At 41.4% G+C, this 18,497-nt stretch overlaps 1 protein-coding gene across 1 annotated transcript; it reads right to left on the minus strand.

Moving 5' to 3' along the window:
• Nucleotides 1-9,471: 9,471 nt before the first annotated feature.
• Nucleotides 9,472-13,100, minus strand: LOC113688345 (uncharacterized). The gene is made up of 2 exons (XM_027206150.1): nt 12,528-13,100; nt 9,472-12,423 (listed from the first exon to the last, which is right to left on the minus strand). The coding sequence occupies exons 1-2, from the start codon at nt 13,098-13,100 to the stop codon at nt 9,472-9,474; spliced, it is 3,525 nt and encodes a 1,174-aa protein (XP_027061951.1).
• Nucleotides 13,101-18,497: the final 5,397 nt, after the last annotated feature.

Genomic DNA, 18,497 nt, shown 5'->3' on the forward strand with positions numbered 1-18,497 from the left:
TAACTGTTGACAGAATCAAAGGTGGTGCAGTCGAGCAGTATAAGCATATATGAGAATATTGTGAGGAGATTAAGAAGACTCATACTAATTCCACCATGGTAGTCGAGTTCACTCCATTTAGATGTTCAGGTTCGAATCCTAGGTTCATGAGACTGAACTGTTGTTTAGGTGCATTAAAAGAAGGATTCAAAATGTGTAGACCTGTGATTGGACTTGATGACTGCAATATAAAAGGGCCTTACCCTGGTCAACTGTTATTAACAGTGGCAATTGATCCCAATAATGGTTGGTGGCCTATTGCTTGGGCCATAGTGGAGAAGGAAGCTATAGTATAATGGAAATGGTTCTTACAACTGCTCCAACCAGATCTGGAAATAGATAATCAGTGTCACTACACTTTCATCTCTGATCAATAAAAGGTATGGATCTTATTATCCACCATTTGGTGTGAGGCTTGTGGCTGCTTGAACTAATAATTCATTTCTTTTTTGTGCAGGGATTGGACAGAGCATTATCCGAGGTGCTACCCAACTCTGAGCATAGATACTGTGTGCAGCACATGTATCGAAATTTCAAGAAGAAACATCCTGGAAAGGCACTTAAAGGGATGCTATGGGCGATAGCAAGGAGCATCACAATTGAGATGTACAAGAAAGCTGCTGAGGACTTGAAAGAGTATGACAATGAAGCATACAAGTGGGTTTTTTCTTCTTTGGCTGGGCAAATTGTTGGTGCTCAGTCACCTCTTTGCATGTTGCAGCATTGTGCCCTGTTTTGCCACATTTTCTGCAATGCATGTGACATTTTTTCTATGCTTTCTTCCATGGTTCTTTCCTTCTGCCTCATTTCTTCTCCTTGCCTTTTTTGGCCTCCCAGGCTGGACAGTGGGAATTGGACGATCAAGTTGAAGCATGCTGGACTCAGGCCACAGTACTTGGCTACTGATGGGTTGCAAGACATTATTATAAATCTGTAAAAATAAGCTCTTGTAGTAACATTCCACAATCATTTCATGTGGATCAGCCTCAGTTTGCTTAATTGCTGCAATGGCATGGGTACAAGGTAAACCAGATAATTTCCAAATTCGATAAGTGCAACTCTTCTTTCTCAAATTCACAACAAACTGGGAATTCCTTGGGCCCTTTACCTGATAACCATCAATCCCATTGAACTGTGGGATCCACTGGAAAGACTCTTCAATTCTGTCCTCAATAATTTTTCTAATAAAAGGACCAGTTGAGTGTGGATATCTAGTCATGGCAGCCTTTCTTTTTCGAATTCTATCCATCATCAGCTCTCTAATATTCTCCAAGCAAGATATAATTGGTTTATCCCTAGTTTCTAGTATATGTGAATTGAAATGTCATACATATAATATCTAATCAACTTCCATTTGTACAAGGTTTCAAGAAGAAAACAACAAGCAAAAGTAGTCCAGTCACAAGGTTTAGAGACCCAAGGGCAACAGCAACAGCAAACTCCATCAGCTAGCCAACCAAGCCAACCAATCGCATCTGCAACTCAGCAATCAGATCTAATGTAGCAACATCCAACTCCACCATTTCAACAACCAATACCAGTAGTTCAGCAACCAGATCCAGCAGCTACAAGTTCTAGATCTGGCATGAAATTCAACAGAAATGGTAAACGGCTCTTGACTGATGCTGACAAAGGGATGATTAATGCTAACTATGCCTACTTGGAAAAGGAACCACCCTTCAAGGTTGGTAGGTGGAGGGGTAGAAGAGGTGCAAATGCTGGTAGATCTAGATCTACAAGAGGCAGAGGTGCAGCTGCAAGTTAGATGGGATTGGATGCAGTTTTAGATGTGATCTGAGATGTTGATGATAGTGACTGATATATACATAAGTCTTTTTACTTGGGCCATAGTTTATTTAAGTTCAGTGGGCTGTTAAAATAGATGCCTTAAAGTTTATTGGATCCACTTCATGTTGATAGTGGATGGCTTTTGTTTTGTTATGGTGGATGCCTTTTGTTTTTCATCCACTGTCTTTTTGCATGTTCAAAAGAAAGTTGTGTACTTCTGCAAATTGAAAACTTTTGTAGTTGGTTTTATCCAATGGAAATGCTTCTTTTGTCTTAATTTACTGTGTTATAATGCCGTATTCATAAGAAACTACAAAAAACTTGCATCCATTCATTTAGTAAAAAGTAACACAATTACAGCAAGGATTCCCATTATACAAGAAAACAAACCAATGAAAAATTCACTATAAAACACAACATGAGAATCTTTTTGGTCTGCTATTGCTACGGACACTACCACCTTACTACTCCCATTTCTTCACAATCACCAAACAACATTAACTATCCCTTGATGGCCAACATATGCTCACTCTTAATAACAGTCTTCAGATAACAGCAAAAACAATACAGCAATACAAAAGCCCATGTACCGAAAAGAGCTCTTTTGAGATAGTGCTCTCTGGTCTTGTGCTTTTTCACTTCACCCTCCAATTTTGCAACTTTAAGTTCCAATTTTTGAGCTTTACTTTCCCATCTTCTTGCTGAAGTTTCTAATTCCTCCAATTACTTTCCATTCTATTCATTCTTCGCAGCAAACCGGGAATCACTTGAGTTGATCTTTCGCACATTGTTGGATTATACCATTCCCAAAAACCACATCCCTCATCCTGCAATTTACATTTTCCAAGACTAAATCCTCTTATTATAACATTTCCATTACAAATCTAACATCTTACCTCTCTAAGATCTTACCTCTCCTAAAGTGCATACCACAAATCTTCTTGCTGGGTTCCAATTTGTCCATGAGGTCTTCACCACTGCTGTTAATCTGCACGAGCATCTAGGCATGGGTTTAGGAGAGCGTCTCGACATTCTTTGGCTTCTTCGATTTCTAACACAGAATTTAGGGCTGGAAATTGAGTCCCTATTTTTTCCTCCCCAAAACCAGACACTTCAGTTTGCTGTTTCTACCGCTCTTTTTTTCTTTTCAGTTGATGCATTAATGTAAGTAAACGGTCAGTGGATTGACGGACAAAATTGCCCATGTGGTTTGCCACGTGTAATGCTAATTTCAGAAATCAAGAGCCATTACTGACGAAATAGGCACGGGTAGACTAATTAAATTGTTTAGTGGTCAATCATTGACAGAAAATAGTTCGATGGTCAAAACATGATCCTGAGAAGAGTTTAATGGTGGCCCAAATTTTTTGCCCATATCTATATGATGGTGGGCCACACAGCTTTTTTTTTTTTTTTTTGCCTTTTGATAATGGCTGTCGGGCTGACACAGTCTGGTAGCCATCCGTTTTTTTTCAAAATCCAGCTGGACTCAGCCCGGCAACCCAGCAATTTGAAAAAAAAAATTTGTAGATTAAGCCCGACAGGCATAGTTCAATACCTTCTCCTTGTCAAATCAATACTTGTACGATTTTTTTTTAGCAATAAATAAAGGAATTCGCTAGATTTAACGCAATTCGACTCCATCATTGAGTCTAGTCCACGGAGAGAAACTCATTCTTTATTATGAAAGGAAAACCCTATATAATAATACAATTTGAACCCAAGTCCAACTCTTGTATGCCATTTCTCATCTTTCAAGAACTCTTTCTCACTCTATGTATAAGGATACATGTCGCCTTTGTGTACCATTTTATAGTATGTTGCTTGGCCAACACCCAAATAATAACAGAAAATAACTGCTAATTTCTAATCTCATACGGAATAGGAAATAATTTCTAATTTCTAAACTTATATAAATAGGAAATTCCTTGGCTACTATTTCAAATAACTAAAATCAATTAGAAAACTAGTTATTTCAACACAAAGAAGCTTGCATAGAAGAAATTAAGCCAATTTTCTACTAAATTTTTACCTTGGTGAATATTTCTTTTAGCAACTATTTGTCTTTAACTACCAAATAATATGGTTTCGAACTACACATCCGAATCAATACAGTCATGACACCCAATTAATTCAATTAACAAATGAACATGTATAGTTACCCCAAATCTAACTTCCTGTTGACTTGCGAGAATGTGCCTCAATTTATCATTTCTTTTTGCAGGATTTTTTCTTACCACTACTTGCAATTCAGAATCCCCTTCTATGAGTGCTATTTTGAATCATTGAAGCAATTAAGTGGTAAAATTACCATATTCTTCTCATCTTTAGAATTGTCTCACTATGTGTGATTTTCAAGACTCCATTTACAAAGAAAAAATCATAATTGTCAGAGTCTAATAGCACTTGAAAATTAGATTCCATTGCTTCTTTGGGACATATGCTACACCACCCAAAAAACATAATCTGAATCTTAAAACCATCCAAGATGAAATATCAACTGTTGGAGTTGTGAAAATATCTCCATCGATTTACGTCCAAAATCAATAATGGACTCCATTTTTTCTTGATTCTTAAATCACTTGCCTATATTTATATTGTCAAATGTTTCCATGCTTTCCAACTTCTCATCCTTTACCATCAATGCGTCTTGCCAAACTATTGAAACAAGAATACCAACCATTAAATTGTTGAATTGGTAATAGCCACAAATCCACTTGTTCTTAATAGTCAAATAGGATCCAACCATGAACCCTGTTCTAATACCAGTTTGTTGGGACCAAGCACGAAATAACAACTATAGAGACATCAAGAATATAACAATTTAATGATAAATAAGTCACAAACATGAAAAATAAATGACACACAAGATTTAATGTGGTTCGCCATCATCATTGTGCCTACGTCCATAGAGAGAAATCCATTTTTTATTATGAGAGGAAAATCTTATATAAGAATACAATTTAAATCCAAATCCAACCCTTGTATGTCGCACTTGTGTGCCACTTTGTAGTATACCAACCTCACATATTTATAAGTTACATTACCTGGCTAACACCCAAGTAATAACAGGAAATAATTGCTAATTCTTAATCTTATATGGAATAGGAAATAATTTCTAAACTCATATGAATAGGAAATTCCTTAACTACTACTTCAAGTAACTAAAACCAATTAAGAAACTAGTTATTTTGACACAAAATAAGAAACCTGTCTAAAAGAAATTAAGTCAATTTTCTAACATATCATTTGTTCATAAATTATACCAATGGTAATTTTACCCAGGAAATTTTTGGAATATTACCTAAGAAAGAACTGGATTCTTGGAGACAACTTTGCTACACTTGACACCGTTGGCTAAGTGTGTGCCTTTATCTTTTGGACTTTTGCTTTGGATATGCAGGCACAATCAACTTTAACTTGTTTTGTCACCGTTTGCTGTTGATATGGTGCTGAAGTTGGATGTTGAGGAACTTATCAGATTGTGGATTTGCTGGTTATTGAACATCTAGTACTTCAAGTACCTATCACAACGAAAATAGATATTGTTTAGTTGAATAATGAATATCCTTGGTTAGTTGGAAAAAGGATATACCTTATAAAATTTGGACTTCGGATGAATTGGATTCTTGCATATTCTTGTATTATCATTTGGTTGAAAGCATCTCTTGCAATGTGTAGCAAGTTCCTTACTCATTGATGTCTGACCTTTCCTTGGTTCATCAACTAATCTCTTTCTCATTTTTTGGGCCTTCCAGGCATCTTTCGTACTGTCGATGGATTAATGGGGTCCTCAAGTGCCCTTACCCAGTACCTGGCACTCGAAACAGGATTAATCACGTGGGCATATGTCTTCAAGTATGTCACCCTGCTATAACACTTATGCACATATCATAAAACTAGTCCTTTTTTTTTGCCTATATTTTAGCACATCCATGTACTCAAGGACATCCATTTAATTGAAATAGGTCATAGGTACAAGTCCAATCTTGAAAATCCACAACTACTTCATGTTAAGGCCAGAATCTCATATTCCAAGCCACTAGCCATATATTGCAACACACAACCTACTTTACTTTACATTTCTTTTTCAATTATCTCCTGGATATTTGGACAAATTTTGCCTTGAAATTTTTTCATACCAGCCCTCTTGACTTGAATTCAATGCATTAACCTTCTCCTAATCCATTCAAACATAGAAACCATTGCCAATTCCCTTACTTTAAGAATATAGTTGTTAAAAGACTCAATCAGCTTATTTACCAATATGTCATTCTTGCTACTTACTCCAAAATGAGATCTGGACCACAAGTTAAGGGAAGCTGGGCTAGCCATGCTGCAGCATCTTTGTCGGCCTTTTCCAGGTCTTACATAGCAACCTTCCAGTTATGTTCATTACCATCATCTATGGTCTCTAATCCTTCTTATAACTAGCCAGGCTCATTATTCTTCTTACTTTGGTTCACATCAGCTCTAGTTGTGTCCTATGCAATATGCTTGTTCCCTTTCCCATTGGCTTTATATGGTTGGTCGACATGTATACCTTCCTTTCAATAGTACTAACTCCACTAGCAGCATATAGGGGTGGCTCTTTAAATGCTTGTTCCCACTTTCACTATATATTACGCTTATAGGAAGGTAAAGATGTGAAAAATTCATGAGATTAATATCATCATTCCCTGTAATTGATAGTAATCCACTATCTATGTCTAAACCAGGGATACACCATTAAAAATTAACCTTGGTTGCATCAGGGCCCACTTGCTTAAACATTCTCCACAGCCAAATTATAGACATTTCATTTGGATTTTTATTCTTCCATATGCCTATTTTATAGTCTCCTATATAAGCAATATTTGGATCACTTCTAAATTTTCCCCCAAAATACATGTAAATATCAACCATTTTATCTCCTTTCTCATTTTCTTTTGTTTCATAAAACAAGAAAAAAAAAGCAAATGGATTTTCAACTTTGAAATTTGTCTAGCTTTGAAGTTCTCTCATCCTAGGATTTTCTTGCTTGTTTTTGTCTCTCTCTATCTCTCTTCCTCAATCGTTCGACTACCAAACCAAATGGATGAAAGAGTCTTAGGGTTTCATTATTTCCAAGGGGTAATTGTGACATTTTGCATGCTAACATTAATTTAGACGGTTTCTGTCTAAGTTACACTTTAGTTAAAACCGCAGGGAGCTAAAATGTAGGTTTTTGAACTATAAAGAAATAAATTGAACATTTTCCAAACCACAAAGAGTTTTTTGGTATTTTACCCTATATCTTTCAAATTGAAACAGGACAAGGGCTTTCCAAGAATCTACGATCCACAAGAATAAAACACTCACTCTTCACTCAGTACTCATCGTTACCAGTTGCTAGGTAAAGTAGAGTTCAACCCAAACAATACAGAGCTCAGTTAATCCCCGACCCATTAGTGCTGGCATTAAATCCAAGTTTGGGCTGCAATAGTGTGCTTCAACACTCTCTTAACTTCGTCAACATTTATCAAAACCCAACTCTTTAGACTCATTTAACAAATCTACTAACAAAATTCTTCGAAATCACCCAAACTTTTTGAAACCTATAGTAATCACATTTTTTTTATGGTTAATTATAGTATGCTCCCCTTAACTATTTAGTAATTGGTTTTTGCATCCTAAACTTTCAATTTTCGTAATCTATTACATTAAACTTTCAATTTTTAGCACCATCAAAAAATCAAGCAAAATCTAATTAAAACAAAAGAGATGTGACTAGTTTACCTCAATTTCTTATTGTAACTTTCAAAAATACCCTAGTAAGATTTTAGAAAAAAAAAGTCAAAATTTTAAAACCCACAAATTTCTTTAAAAACACAGTCGTCGTACAAATTAACATCTAAAAACTTAACAAAAAAAGAAATATAATCAAAAAGTAAAATTTTAAAAAAAAACCCCCACCCTTCACAACTACACCATCACCACCACTATAACCTCTTGCCTTCACTATTACAATATCACTATCACTTTTCAGAACTCATCAAAATCACTATAAACCTCTCTATAATCACCAAACCAAGTAGTACCTCAAAACCCATAAAAAAAGGAAATCTATATCAGAAAATATCCTAAATCTAAATTTAACCACCATCAATAGCCATATTACCACAATTATAACCTTTTTAAATCCATCAGAAAACTTAGCACCCAAAAAATCATCAGATGGAAAAAGACAATTAAATGATATACCATGTCAAAATCTACCTACCATTGACAGCACTACCATACCATTTAAACCCCATTACCACCCTAATAATCTCATAACCTCTCACTCCTAGTAGAATCACGAACTCTTGTACAACATAAATAGAACTAAACTTTTTCTTGTTTACATCACTAGGGAGGGAATGCCCGCGCATCATGCAAGTGTTTGGTGCGTGTGGTTAAAGAGAATTTTTTAGGTGCTTGTGGTGAGTAAGTAAATGAAGATAAATATAAGATAATAGCGCATATTAAGTGTGAGGACTCGTAAATTCCTTGTATTTTTCCTCAAAAATACCCTTTTATTTGAAAATTAGTATTTATCAAAGGCCACTATCCAAATGTTTCACATTAAGTGTAGATAAACCTAGAAAATAGGGTTTTACGCTTCGGTTTCAAGTTTGGAGCGAAATTAGGGTTTTCGCGATTTTTAGCCGGATGAATTTTCGGTACAGAGTAAAAATTAATTTGGGGATTAAAAGTGACTTTTAAGTGAGAAATAATATGTGACTAGTGGCAATGATATAAGGTTAATAAATGGGAAGTAAAAACCCTAGTACGTGAGTTTTTAAGAAAAACGGCGCGATCCGGCGGGTCCCGCGCATTACCGATTGAACGCACTGCTTGACCACCATTTTTCTTACCCAACAAGTTTGTTGACTTTTGTACATAATATCTTCTTAAATTGCAGCAAGGTTGACCGAAATTAGTGGCCAAGAAAGGCAAGAAAGAAAGAGAAAAAAAAGAGGTGGTGGTGGTGACACTTGTCACCACCTCATGGCTTCTTAACCAAGACAATTACCATCCATTTAACTCCAACACTTAGCCAATTTCTTCTTCATTTCTGCTGCTGCTGGCCGAGAGAGAGAGGAGGGAAAACACCAAAGGAAAACATTTCATTTCATCTTCAAATCCAACAACTTAGTGAGAAAACAAACAAAGTAAACCGATTAAACTTGTTCTTGAGTGATTAGCTAGTGGCTTGTGGTGTGATTTTTGAAGGAGAGAGCTTGGGCTACTCTTAGTGACCTTTATTCAAGGTAAGAGAGTTTATCTCTCTAAGTTTTGCTTTCAATTTTGTTAAATTAAGCTTAGTAGTTTGATTTTGTGGTGGAATCATGGATGATTAGCATGTTTTAGAAGTTTTCCCCAATTTATTTGATTTTTTTTTTTTCATTTTAAGTGACTTGGTACACCTTTTTTTTTTTTTTTTTTTTTGTTATTCAATCAGTGCTGAAGGACATTGATATTTTTTTTTTTAATTAAAACCTTTATTAAACCAAAAACACAAACACAGCGGACCAAACGAAAATAAGGAGTACTTACTCCCCTACAAAGAGCACCAATAAAAAGCCAAACCCGCACCTCCTCAGTACTATCTGAACCCCTAATGCCTGCTAAACTACCACACTACCCATCCTCAGATAACCACCGCACCCCTGGCACTCCCAGGGAATCCAGAACTATGGCCGACCTAACAATTGCCGGCAAATGTGAACCCTCCTCAAACACATGAGAACCAGTTAACCCAACCGCTGCAAGCCTATCAGCGGGACCGTTGGCCTCCCGGAAAACATGTGAGATGGTAGCCGGAAAACCCTCCAAAAAACGTCTCACCTTCCTTAGAGAGTTACACAGTGGCCACTTCGCAACCGCCCCAGATACCACTAAATGAACCAAAACCTTGGAGTCGACCTCAACCAGCGAAGGAACCAGCCCCCTTTGAAGACACAACTGCAACCCCTCCAGAAGCGCCAAGCACTCTGCCTCAAGCACCCCGTGCTCCCCGAACTCCTTATAAAAGGTAAAAATCAATTTCCCCTGATAGTTACGCACCAGCCCACCACCCATGGCCCTCCCGTTAATCACACTAGCATCTGTATTCAATTTAAACACTCCACAGGGAGGCTTTTCCCAGGCAATCGCCCGGGGGGAACTTCGCCTGGCAGGACCGCTGACCAACCGCCGCCACTCACAATCCTCATCCCCCTTGAAATGAAACCCCCTAAGCTTATTTGCCCTCCCCAACTGTTCTATAAAATTCTCCACATCCCAAATTATCCGGTTGACCTCCCACCGGCCCCCCTGAAAGCGCTCCTGGTTCCTAGCCCTCCAAAGAAACCAACACACCACAATTGGCACTATCACCCTAATATGATTCTTGGACGATGTATCGGAAGATAGAAACCAAGCAATGAAAATCGAAGCCATGGTAGAGCAATTTCTCATCTGAAACCCAAACCTACGCGACACCCTCGTCCAAACTTGGGAAGCAATCGGCCCAGTCACAAACACATGCAAGAGATCCTCCTCCTCCCCATAACAACACCCACACCGGGAAGGAAGCAACACCCCTCGCGATTTCAACACCACATCCAAAGGAATGAACTTCCTTACCAAGCGCCACGCTAAAAACACCATTTTTGCTGGCAAAGCTGGCTGCCCAAGGAGAGAGTCAACCAAGGATGGACACCTCCGTTGCCGAAGAAACTCCCACGCCGAGTTTACTGAAAAAAGACCCGATGAAGAAGGCGCCCAAACCAATCTATCCTTCTGAGAAACCTCAAATGGGATGTCCCTTATCACACCGATAACCGACTCCGGCACCCACTGAGCAAGACGAGCCTCATCCCAACCATCCCTGGTTAAAAATTCAGACACAAGAAAATGCGGATGCCCCGCACCCACCACCACCTCTTCCAACGGATTATCTAAAGCCCATCGATCCTTCCAGAAGTCCACCAGGCCTTCCCCTATACACCACCTAATCTTCGGCTCCACAACCACCCTGATCGCCTCAAGGCGGCGCCAAGTCCTTGAAGGCCGCACAGACGAGGCCTCCAACGGATGACAACCCGAACTGTACTTTTCATGCATGAATTCCGCCCAAATAGAGTCACCACTCCGGAATCGCCACCATAGCTTAGCCGCAAAAGCCCGAGACATGTCCCTAAACGATCTAAACCCCAGACCCCCTTCCTCTGAAGGAAAACACAGTTTCTCCCATGAGGCCCAATGCATACGCTTCTCCCCCCTTTGATCCCACAAAAAGGAATTACAAATGTTGCCCAACCGGATGAAAACCGCCTTAGGAGGATTCAACACCTGAAGCAAATACATAGGCAACGACGCTAGAACATGTCGAATTAAAACCATCTTCCCCCCAAACGAAAGCAATTTAGTACTCCAGTGTCCAAGATGGCCCCGCATTTTTGCCTCAATACCGTCGAACAACAAACTGAGACACCGCCCTTTATAAATAGGGGCACCCAAATATGTAAAAGGGAACCGAGCCCGATGAAACCCCAAGACCCTCGTTACCATCTGCTCCTGCGCCTCAGTCGCTCCCGACGCCAAGATGAAAGCACTCTTATTGACATTCACCCTCTGGCCTGAAGCCTGTTGGTACCCCTCCAAAAACCCCTTTATTGCATTCAGGCAGTCCTCAGAACACCGCGTATAGATAAGCATATCGTCCGCGAAGGCGAGATAAGGCACCTGAGACCCCGCCGACACAAAAAGCCTTCCCGGCCTACTAAGCAACAAGTGGTGCAAGCCACGGCCCAAGAAGTCGGTCACTAACACAAACAGACCCGGTGAAACTGGGTCCCCCTGCCGAACACCCCGTGACGACTTGAAAAAACCCGCAGCCTCTCCATTTACCAAAATCGAAAACCAATTATTAGAAACTAACCTAAAGAAAATATCCACCACCCGCTCCTGAAACCCAAATTGCCTCAACATAAACAACAGAAATGGCCACTCCACTCTGTCATAAGCCTTCTCCATATCCAACTTAAGCATGATGTTCGGATGCCGCAAGCGCCTGTCTAAATCCATCACTAACTCCTGAGTGAGCAGAATGTTATCCGTTATCCCTCGGCCAGGAACGAAACCTGTCTGCCACGGGGAGACTAGCGACGGGAGCACCCTCCCCAACCGACGAGCAACCACCTTTGAAATAATTTTGGAACAAGTGTTGCACAAACTTATTGGCCTAAAGTCTTTCCAGCACGATGCCCCCGCCACCTTAGGCAGAAGGACAATAGAAGTACTAGTGAAACTCCTAGGCAAACACATACCCTGAAAAAAGGCCTTCACCGCCTCCAGCAAATCCAACTTAATAATCGACCAACACCCTTGATAAAAACCTGCCCCAAAACCATCCGGCCCCAGAGCACTATCCGCCTCCATTCCAAAAATCACCTCTCGCACCTCTTCCATCTCAGGGAGTGCCGCAAGCAACCCATTATCCTCTGCCGACAACTGGGGAACCGTGAAGGGAACCGATGGCGGCTGCCACCCATGTTGCTCAGAAGCAAACAACGAGGATACGAACTCCACAGCTGAACCCCGAATAGCCTGAATATCCTCCAACCATGTCCCTGCTGCATTCTTAATACGCGATACAACCATGTCCCTCCAACCATGTCCGAGTGGAAATATGCCGAATTGGCATCCCCCACCTGTAACCACTTGACACCCGCCTTCTGCCTCCAATACTCACATTCCGCTGCCGATTCTCGCGCATACACCGCCTTCGCCTCCTCCAGTGAAGCCCTGGCTGCCGGATCGCGGCTCATATCAAACTCCCCCTCACGCTGTTTCATAATGACCTCAGCCTCCTTGACCTTGGAGAATATATTTCCAAACACCTCAGCATTCCAAACCCGTAGACCAGCCTTCACCAATCTCAATTTATTATAGAACTTTGCCATCCCCTCGCCCTCCACTGTCTTCCCCCATTCACGCTGAACCACCTCCTGAAACCCAGGATGACCCCGCCACACATTTAGAAATTTAAACGAACATTTGGGAGGACCCCCATTCTGGCAACAGATCAATAGAGGCGCATGGTCCGAACGGCCCCTGGCCAGATGGGACACATGCGAGAGATCAAACCCATCCGCCCACTCCCGATTCATCAAGGCCCTATCCAAACGCTGCCACACCGTGCCATTCGTCCATGTAAACGCAGCACCATCAAAAGGCACCTCCGACAACCCACAACTTCCAATCGCCTCATTAAACTCTTCCATATTTCTTTGATTAGCCGGGGACCCCCCTCGCGCTCCTGCATGCTGGAAATGACATTAAAATCCCCTGCTACTAACCACGGGCCACACACCTCTCCCGACAATCCCTCCATAGCCGACCACAACTCACGGCGCCCCACCCTCGAACATCTAGCATACACTGTCGAAAACTGAATCGAACAACCCGACGAGAATCCAATATGCATATGAAGTAGTTGTTCGGCGAAATCCCTGAAGCTGAGAGACATGTCATTAAACCAGAAAACCCAAACCTTATTCTGTAATGCACCCCAAGCCTTATCGAACCCCAGTGACCGACGGACCACCTCCATCTGCGGAGGGTCCGACAAAGGTTCCAGGAGAACAAGTAACCGAATTATATGACCTTTACAAATGTTATTTAAATATCTAATGGAGTCCCTGCGAGACGCCCCACGAATATTCCAAACAACCAACCTAATGGGATTTAACATTAGACCGCAAAGAATAATGAGTTTGTGATTGGAGAGGAACCTGATTCAAAAGAGATTTTGCCGCTCTACCTCCCTTTTGTCTCACACCTCGCCTGCCCGACTCCAAGGACTGGTGCTGCGCATCCCCCTGCACCGCTCCACGCCGCGGACCTCCAGTGTCGGCCGGGCCGTCAGGCAGCCTGTGATGCAGCACTCTCTGGAAATTCCTTAGTTGCTCCCATGGCACAACCTCCCCTGGAACGTCGCCATCCGAGAGGTGACGCCTATGTCTCTTACCTGCCGCCCTGGCAATACCTGACGAACTTGAAGGAATGTGCCCAAAATCCTGAACCTCCATATCTGCAAGCGACTGAAGAATGCCGAAGGAATTCCGTGTCTCCTCCTCCAACACCGCAACCTGCACACTGTCCCCCCCAGCCAGCCACAAGCCTCCTCCATACCTGCCCTGCCCGGAGACACTGGGCACACAATCACACCGCCCGAAACACAGTTCTCCCCAGCACCCACCTCCACCCCCATCCCCGTCTCATCGCCCATCAGGGCCGGCGTCTCCGTCTCCTCCACCAGAATCGAGGAGCCCGGATCCTCAGCTCCCGTTTCCTTCGTAGTGACATCCACCTCCCGCTCCAACTCCTTCCCCGCCTCCTGTTCCCCTGGATAATACTCCTACTTACCAATATCGAAATCGACCCGTACCCCTTCGCTGCCATGTCCCAGATCTGCAGGCCCCCCAGGGCACAGATGCGCCCCACCCAACAGTAATTTATCTCCAGTTCCCGACAGATCGTTAGCCCCCTTTGGCCTAAACACTGCCGCGGCTTTCCCTACCTCCCGGACCTCCCTCTTCTCCATTTTAAGTGCTGGATGTTTCCTAAAGCACTCCCCATCTTCATGACCAAACCGATGACAAAACCCGCAGAATTTTGGCCAACTCTCATACACCACCTCCTGCCAAAAACCCTCCTGCTCCTCCCCAATCCACACCCGATTGGGTGGCAATTTGGAGACATCCATCTCAATCAACACTCTCGCTACGGACGGCCGCCTGAGAGACAACGTCGCCGAATCAATCTTCAAACATCTGCCCAGCAAACCAGCCAGTTTAGCGATGTACACTGCATTGAACAAAGGCAACGGCAGGAACGGCAGGGACACCCACACAGGCGCAAACCTAGAATCATGGTTCGCTTTGAAATCTAGTGTCCACTTCGATATCAGCATTTGCGCCCCTTTCACAAACCAGGAACGTCGAACAAAAAGGCGTGTAAAATCCTCCTCTAACGATGGTCTGATCAGAACATGATTCAAATCCAACAGACCAACATCACAATCCCTTTTGAGCCCCAGCGACACAAAGAAACCGCGAATTACTTCCATAGGCGGCCGACGAAAAGGAAAAGGACCCACCAAAGCATTCTGGAATGGGGATGAAAGCAAGGTCATCTCCTGATGGGATAACCTCAGCGCAGGTTCTCCTCGATGAGTCGAACACCACCCCAGATCCGGCACTGCCTCCCCCTCCCTCCGAGAACCCGCGAGCGCATCGACAAAAGACTTACCCACTGCCGCTCCTCCATGAGGATCCCCAGTGGCCGGCGGCGGCCACGACGGCCCCGCCATGCACCAACTAGTATTAGGGTTATTCTATTTTCGGTAACGTACCATGCATGCAAAAAAGTTAAGTCGTAACCCCAATTTATTTGATGAACTAGGGCTTCTGGAAATTCTGCCCAAATTATTGTATGATGCTTATATGTTGCAATTGAGTTTTTATAAGGTGTTATGGTAGTGATTAGACCAAGAAATTAAGGAAAGTTGCACTAGAAACTCAAAATTCCAAAATCTGGAAAATTTTCCCAACATTCTGTCCGAATTTGTATCTGTATGTTAGAGGCTGATTTGGCCTTAGGTCAAAGAAGAAAAGTTGTAGAGAATGGCATTTTATAGGTGCCTACAAAATTTCAGCTTAATCGGAGCAACGTAGGATGTGAAAAGTCCAAAATACCCTTACTGTTCTAAGTATTTCCCAGCAGTCCGTTTCTTCAGTTAAGTCCAGTTTATCACGTTTTTTGACCAGGATCCATTCTGATTTAGCTCTGGACCAAAACATGAAAGTTGTAGTGTTCTGAAGTAGCTTTAAAATGCCTCTAAGAAAACCTGATTCGGACTTGTGTACACTGAGTTATGTCCATTACAGTGTTCTGCGGTTAAACAGCCGGCAAATTGGTTTCTGGTTTAGTAATTTGAGAATTTGACTAAGTTACATTAGGAAATGGACTAAGTGACCTTCATGAATGTTGTAGCTTTATGTCTTAGCTTCGAAATGGCACAGGTTTCGTTTTAATCCGATAAGCGTGGCCTCGGATATGTTATTTCCGCATTTGTACGTCAAATCTGTCTTGTGCCACATTGAATTTCTGCACTTGTACTTAATGCGATTCTTGTTATTATGATATTGTGAGCCTATGGAACGGCTCTTGACATAAATTGCTGATATGTATGATGTTGGGTTGTGTTTGAGAAAAACAATGAAGCCTAAATGGCTGGAAAATTAGGTAAACACAAAGGGCATGCTGCCCAAATTTTTACTCGAGGACTAGAAAATTATATTAGCGACTTGGGTGAAGGTTAAGTACTTAACACTTAAACTAGCGAGGACTTTGGCTATTATACTCTTGAGTGTTAAACGTTAGGACTTGACTAAACTTGTACCCTTGAGGAAAAGACTTAATGGCCAATGTAAACTTGAATTCTCTTGTACTTTCAACTCAAGTATTATTTCCAAGAATCTATGTCACAAAACCTTATGATTTGAAAAGCGAGCAAGTTTTCACGAGTGTCTTTCAAATGAATTTCAATTGGTCGATTCTTAATGAACGGAACGTTTAAGTTTCGAATCCTACTTGTGTTTCAAAGTTCTCAAATTGAAATTTTCTCGCAAATTTGGACTCCAAACTCGGAGTACCACCTCGGCGCGAGAACTAGAAGCACTACTGTGGTGAGTGCTTCCAAATATTCGATTGTACTTGTTACGTGTGTCCCTTACTTGACTTGTATGAATACGTGAAAATGAATTATAGGGCAAGGGTGTACTTTACCGCACTTGCCTTAAAATGACTTGTTCTTGCTATTGAATATACTTGACTTGCTTTACATGTACTTGAAATATATCTTGCCTGGAATTCCAGAAACCCTGAGGCTAGTTAATCGAGTCGAGCCGGCAAGGGCCTGGTCGATTAGATAACGAACCCTGGGTCACTAGCAAAGTCGAGTGGAGTGTTATCTCCTCGGCGATCCGGTATACTCGAGTATTACCACCCGTGTTTCATGTGACGTGCGGGCCCGGAATAGGGGGTTGATCGGTGGAAGGGAATTGGCGTGTAGTGAAGTTTATTTTGGACTGGCTAATACTTGAAAGTTGACGGAGTGTCAACTACTTATTGATCAAGCTGGAATAGAGCTGAGATATGATTGCTGTATCCTTATACATGAATGCAAAATTGATATTACTTGGCTAGTTGAAGCACTACTACTTTGATTTGACTTGTTTGCTCGCTAAACCACTATTAATATGTTATTCTTGCTTTGTTGGCCAATTTGATATTTGGAACTTCACTGGGCTTCGGCTCACTCTATTAGTTTGTTTTCCTTACAGGGGTACAAGATAAGCGTGAGAAGTGTAAAGGCTAGCGTAGTCTAGTTACTTTAGACTTTGTTTTGAATTTTGGTTTTGTACTCGCCCTATTCCTCGAATGGAACATTTTGTACTTGGACTGTATACTTTTGACCTAGTTTAAGTATATCGAGACGTTGTACCTTGTTTCCTATCAATGTAAATTATAAGCTTGAATTGTGAATGTTATCTATGGTTCATGGTTGTGTGCACGTGATTCTAGTGAGTGAGTCCTGGCGAGAGCTGGGCAGGCGGTCCGCCGAACCCTCTGGTACGCCTTAGGGGGAGGTGGGGTCGTCACATTAAGTAATACTAAGAAAATATAGCTTCTGCTGAAAACCATTATCAAATGCTGAGTGTAAAGGCTAAAAAAATAACGCAGTCTTGGAAGTTGAAAGGGGGAAAATTGAAGAATGTGAAGAAGGAAGAATTGAAAGAGCCATAACTGATGCTCAGACAATAACTCAGCAGCATACCCACATTTAATTGGGATGTAAACAGTGTTTTATTACTAGTAGAGAAATTGTTTCAAACGGCTGAGTTTCAAACATATGAAAACAGGTGTTGATATAATTATAAGTGTTTCGAACAACTAAATGGAGTTATACTACAATTACTGAGGTTATCAGCAACGTGGCTCTATTTTAATTACATAATAACCCTATTTCAATAATTGCACAAAAATATATGCTTATATGAAATGGACCAAATGCACAAATGATCGTCAAATAAACCCACATTCCACAAAAATACCCAAATGTGTCTATAAATACAAGTTTTAAACATGCAAACATGGGGGCTTTAATGTAAAAACACCCAAACACATGCTGCAATCAATTGTACCAAAAGTTTGAAAAAAACAACACATTTTCTAAATTTCCAAACTGCCACCGCCCATGCTATTGAAATTCAACTCTCTCTTTGACAAAAACTCAATCTTATATAGCATAAGGAATCAAGATCATTTTTTTACATCAACTCTTGCCAACACCAGATTGGATTGGAATCCTCTATCACCATTTTTTTGGTCAAAAAAATAAAAGAAAGAAAATACATCCTGAGCCCCTACTCTCCTTGTCATCTTTGTCTTTTTCAAGGCCATTGGTAGGGGAGGGGAGCTATCCTATTGCTGTGTCTTCTTTAGGTGAAGAGTTGCTAACGCTAAGACAATAGTGTTGTTATGTCTTTTTTAGGTGAGGGGCAAGGAGGTGGAGAAAAGGACGGACGGAAGCAAGGGCATTGCTGTTTCTATTT

Source organism: Coffea arabica, chromosome 5e, assembly GCF_036785885.1.
Source record: "Coffea arabica cultivar ET-39 chromosome 5e, Coffea Arabica ET-39 HiFi, whole genome shotgun sequence".
NCBI lineage: Eukaryota > Viridiplantae > Streptophyta > Magnoliopsida > Gentianales > Rubiaceae > Coffea > Coffea arabica.

Excerpts from the sequence above, each read along its gene's own strand:
- LOC113688345 (XM_027206150.1), bottom strand. The coding sequence starts at position 13,100 with ATGGAAGAGTTTAATGAGGCGATTGGAAGTTGTGGGTTGTCGGAGGTG. Across the intron at positions 12,424-12,527 it reads CGGGTGTCAAGTGGTTACAG|GCTATTCGGGGTTCAGCTGT; the intron begins GTGGGGGATGCC and ends GAGGATATTCAG.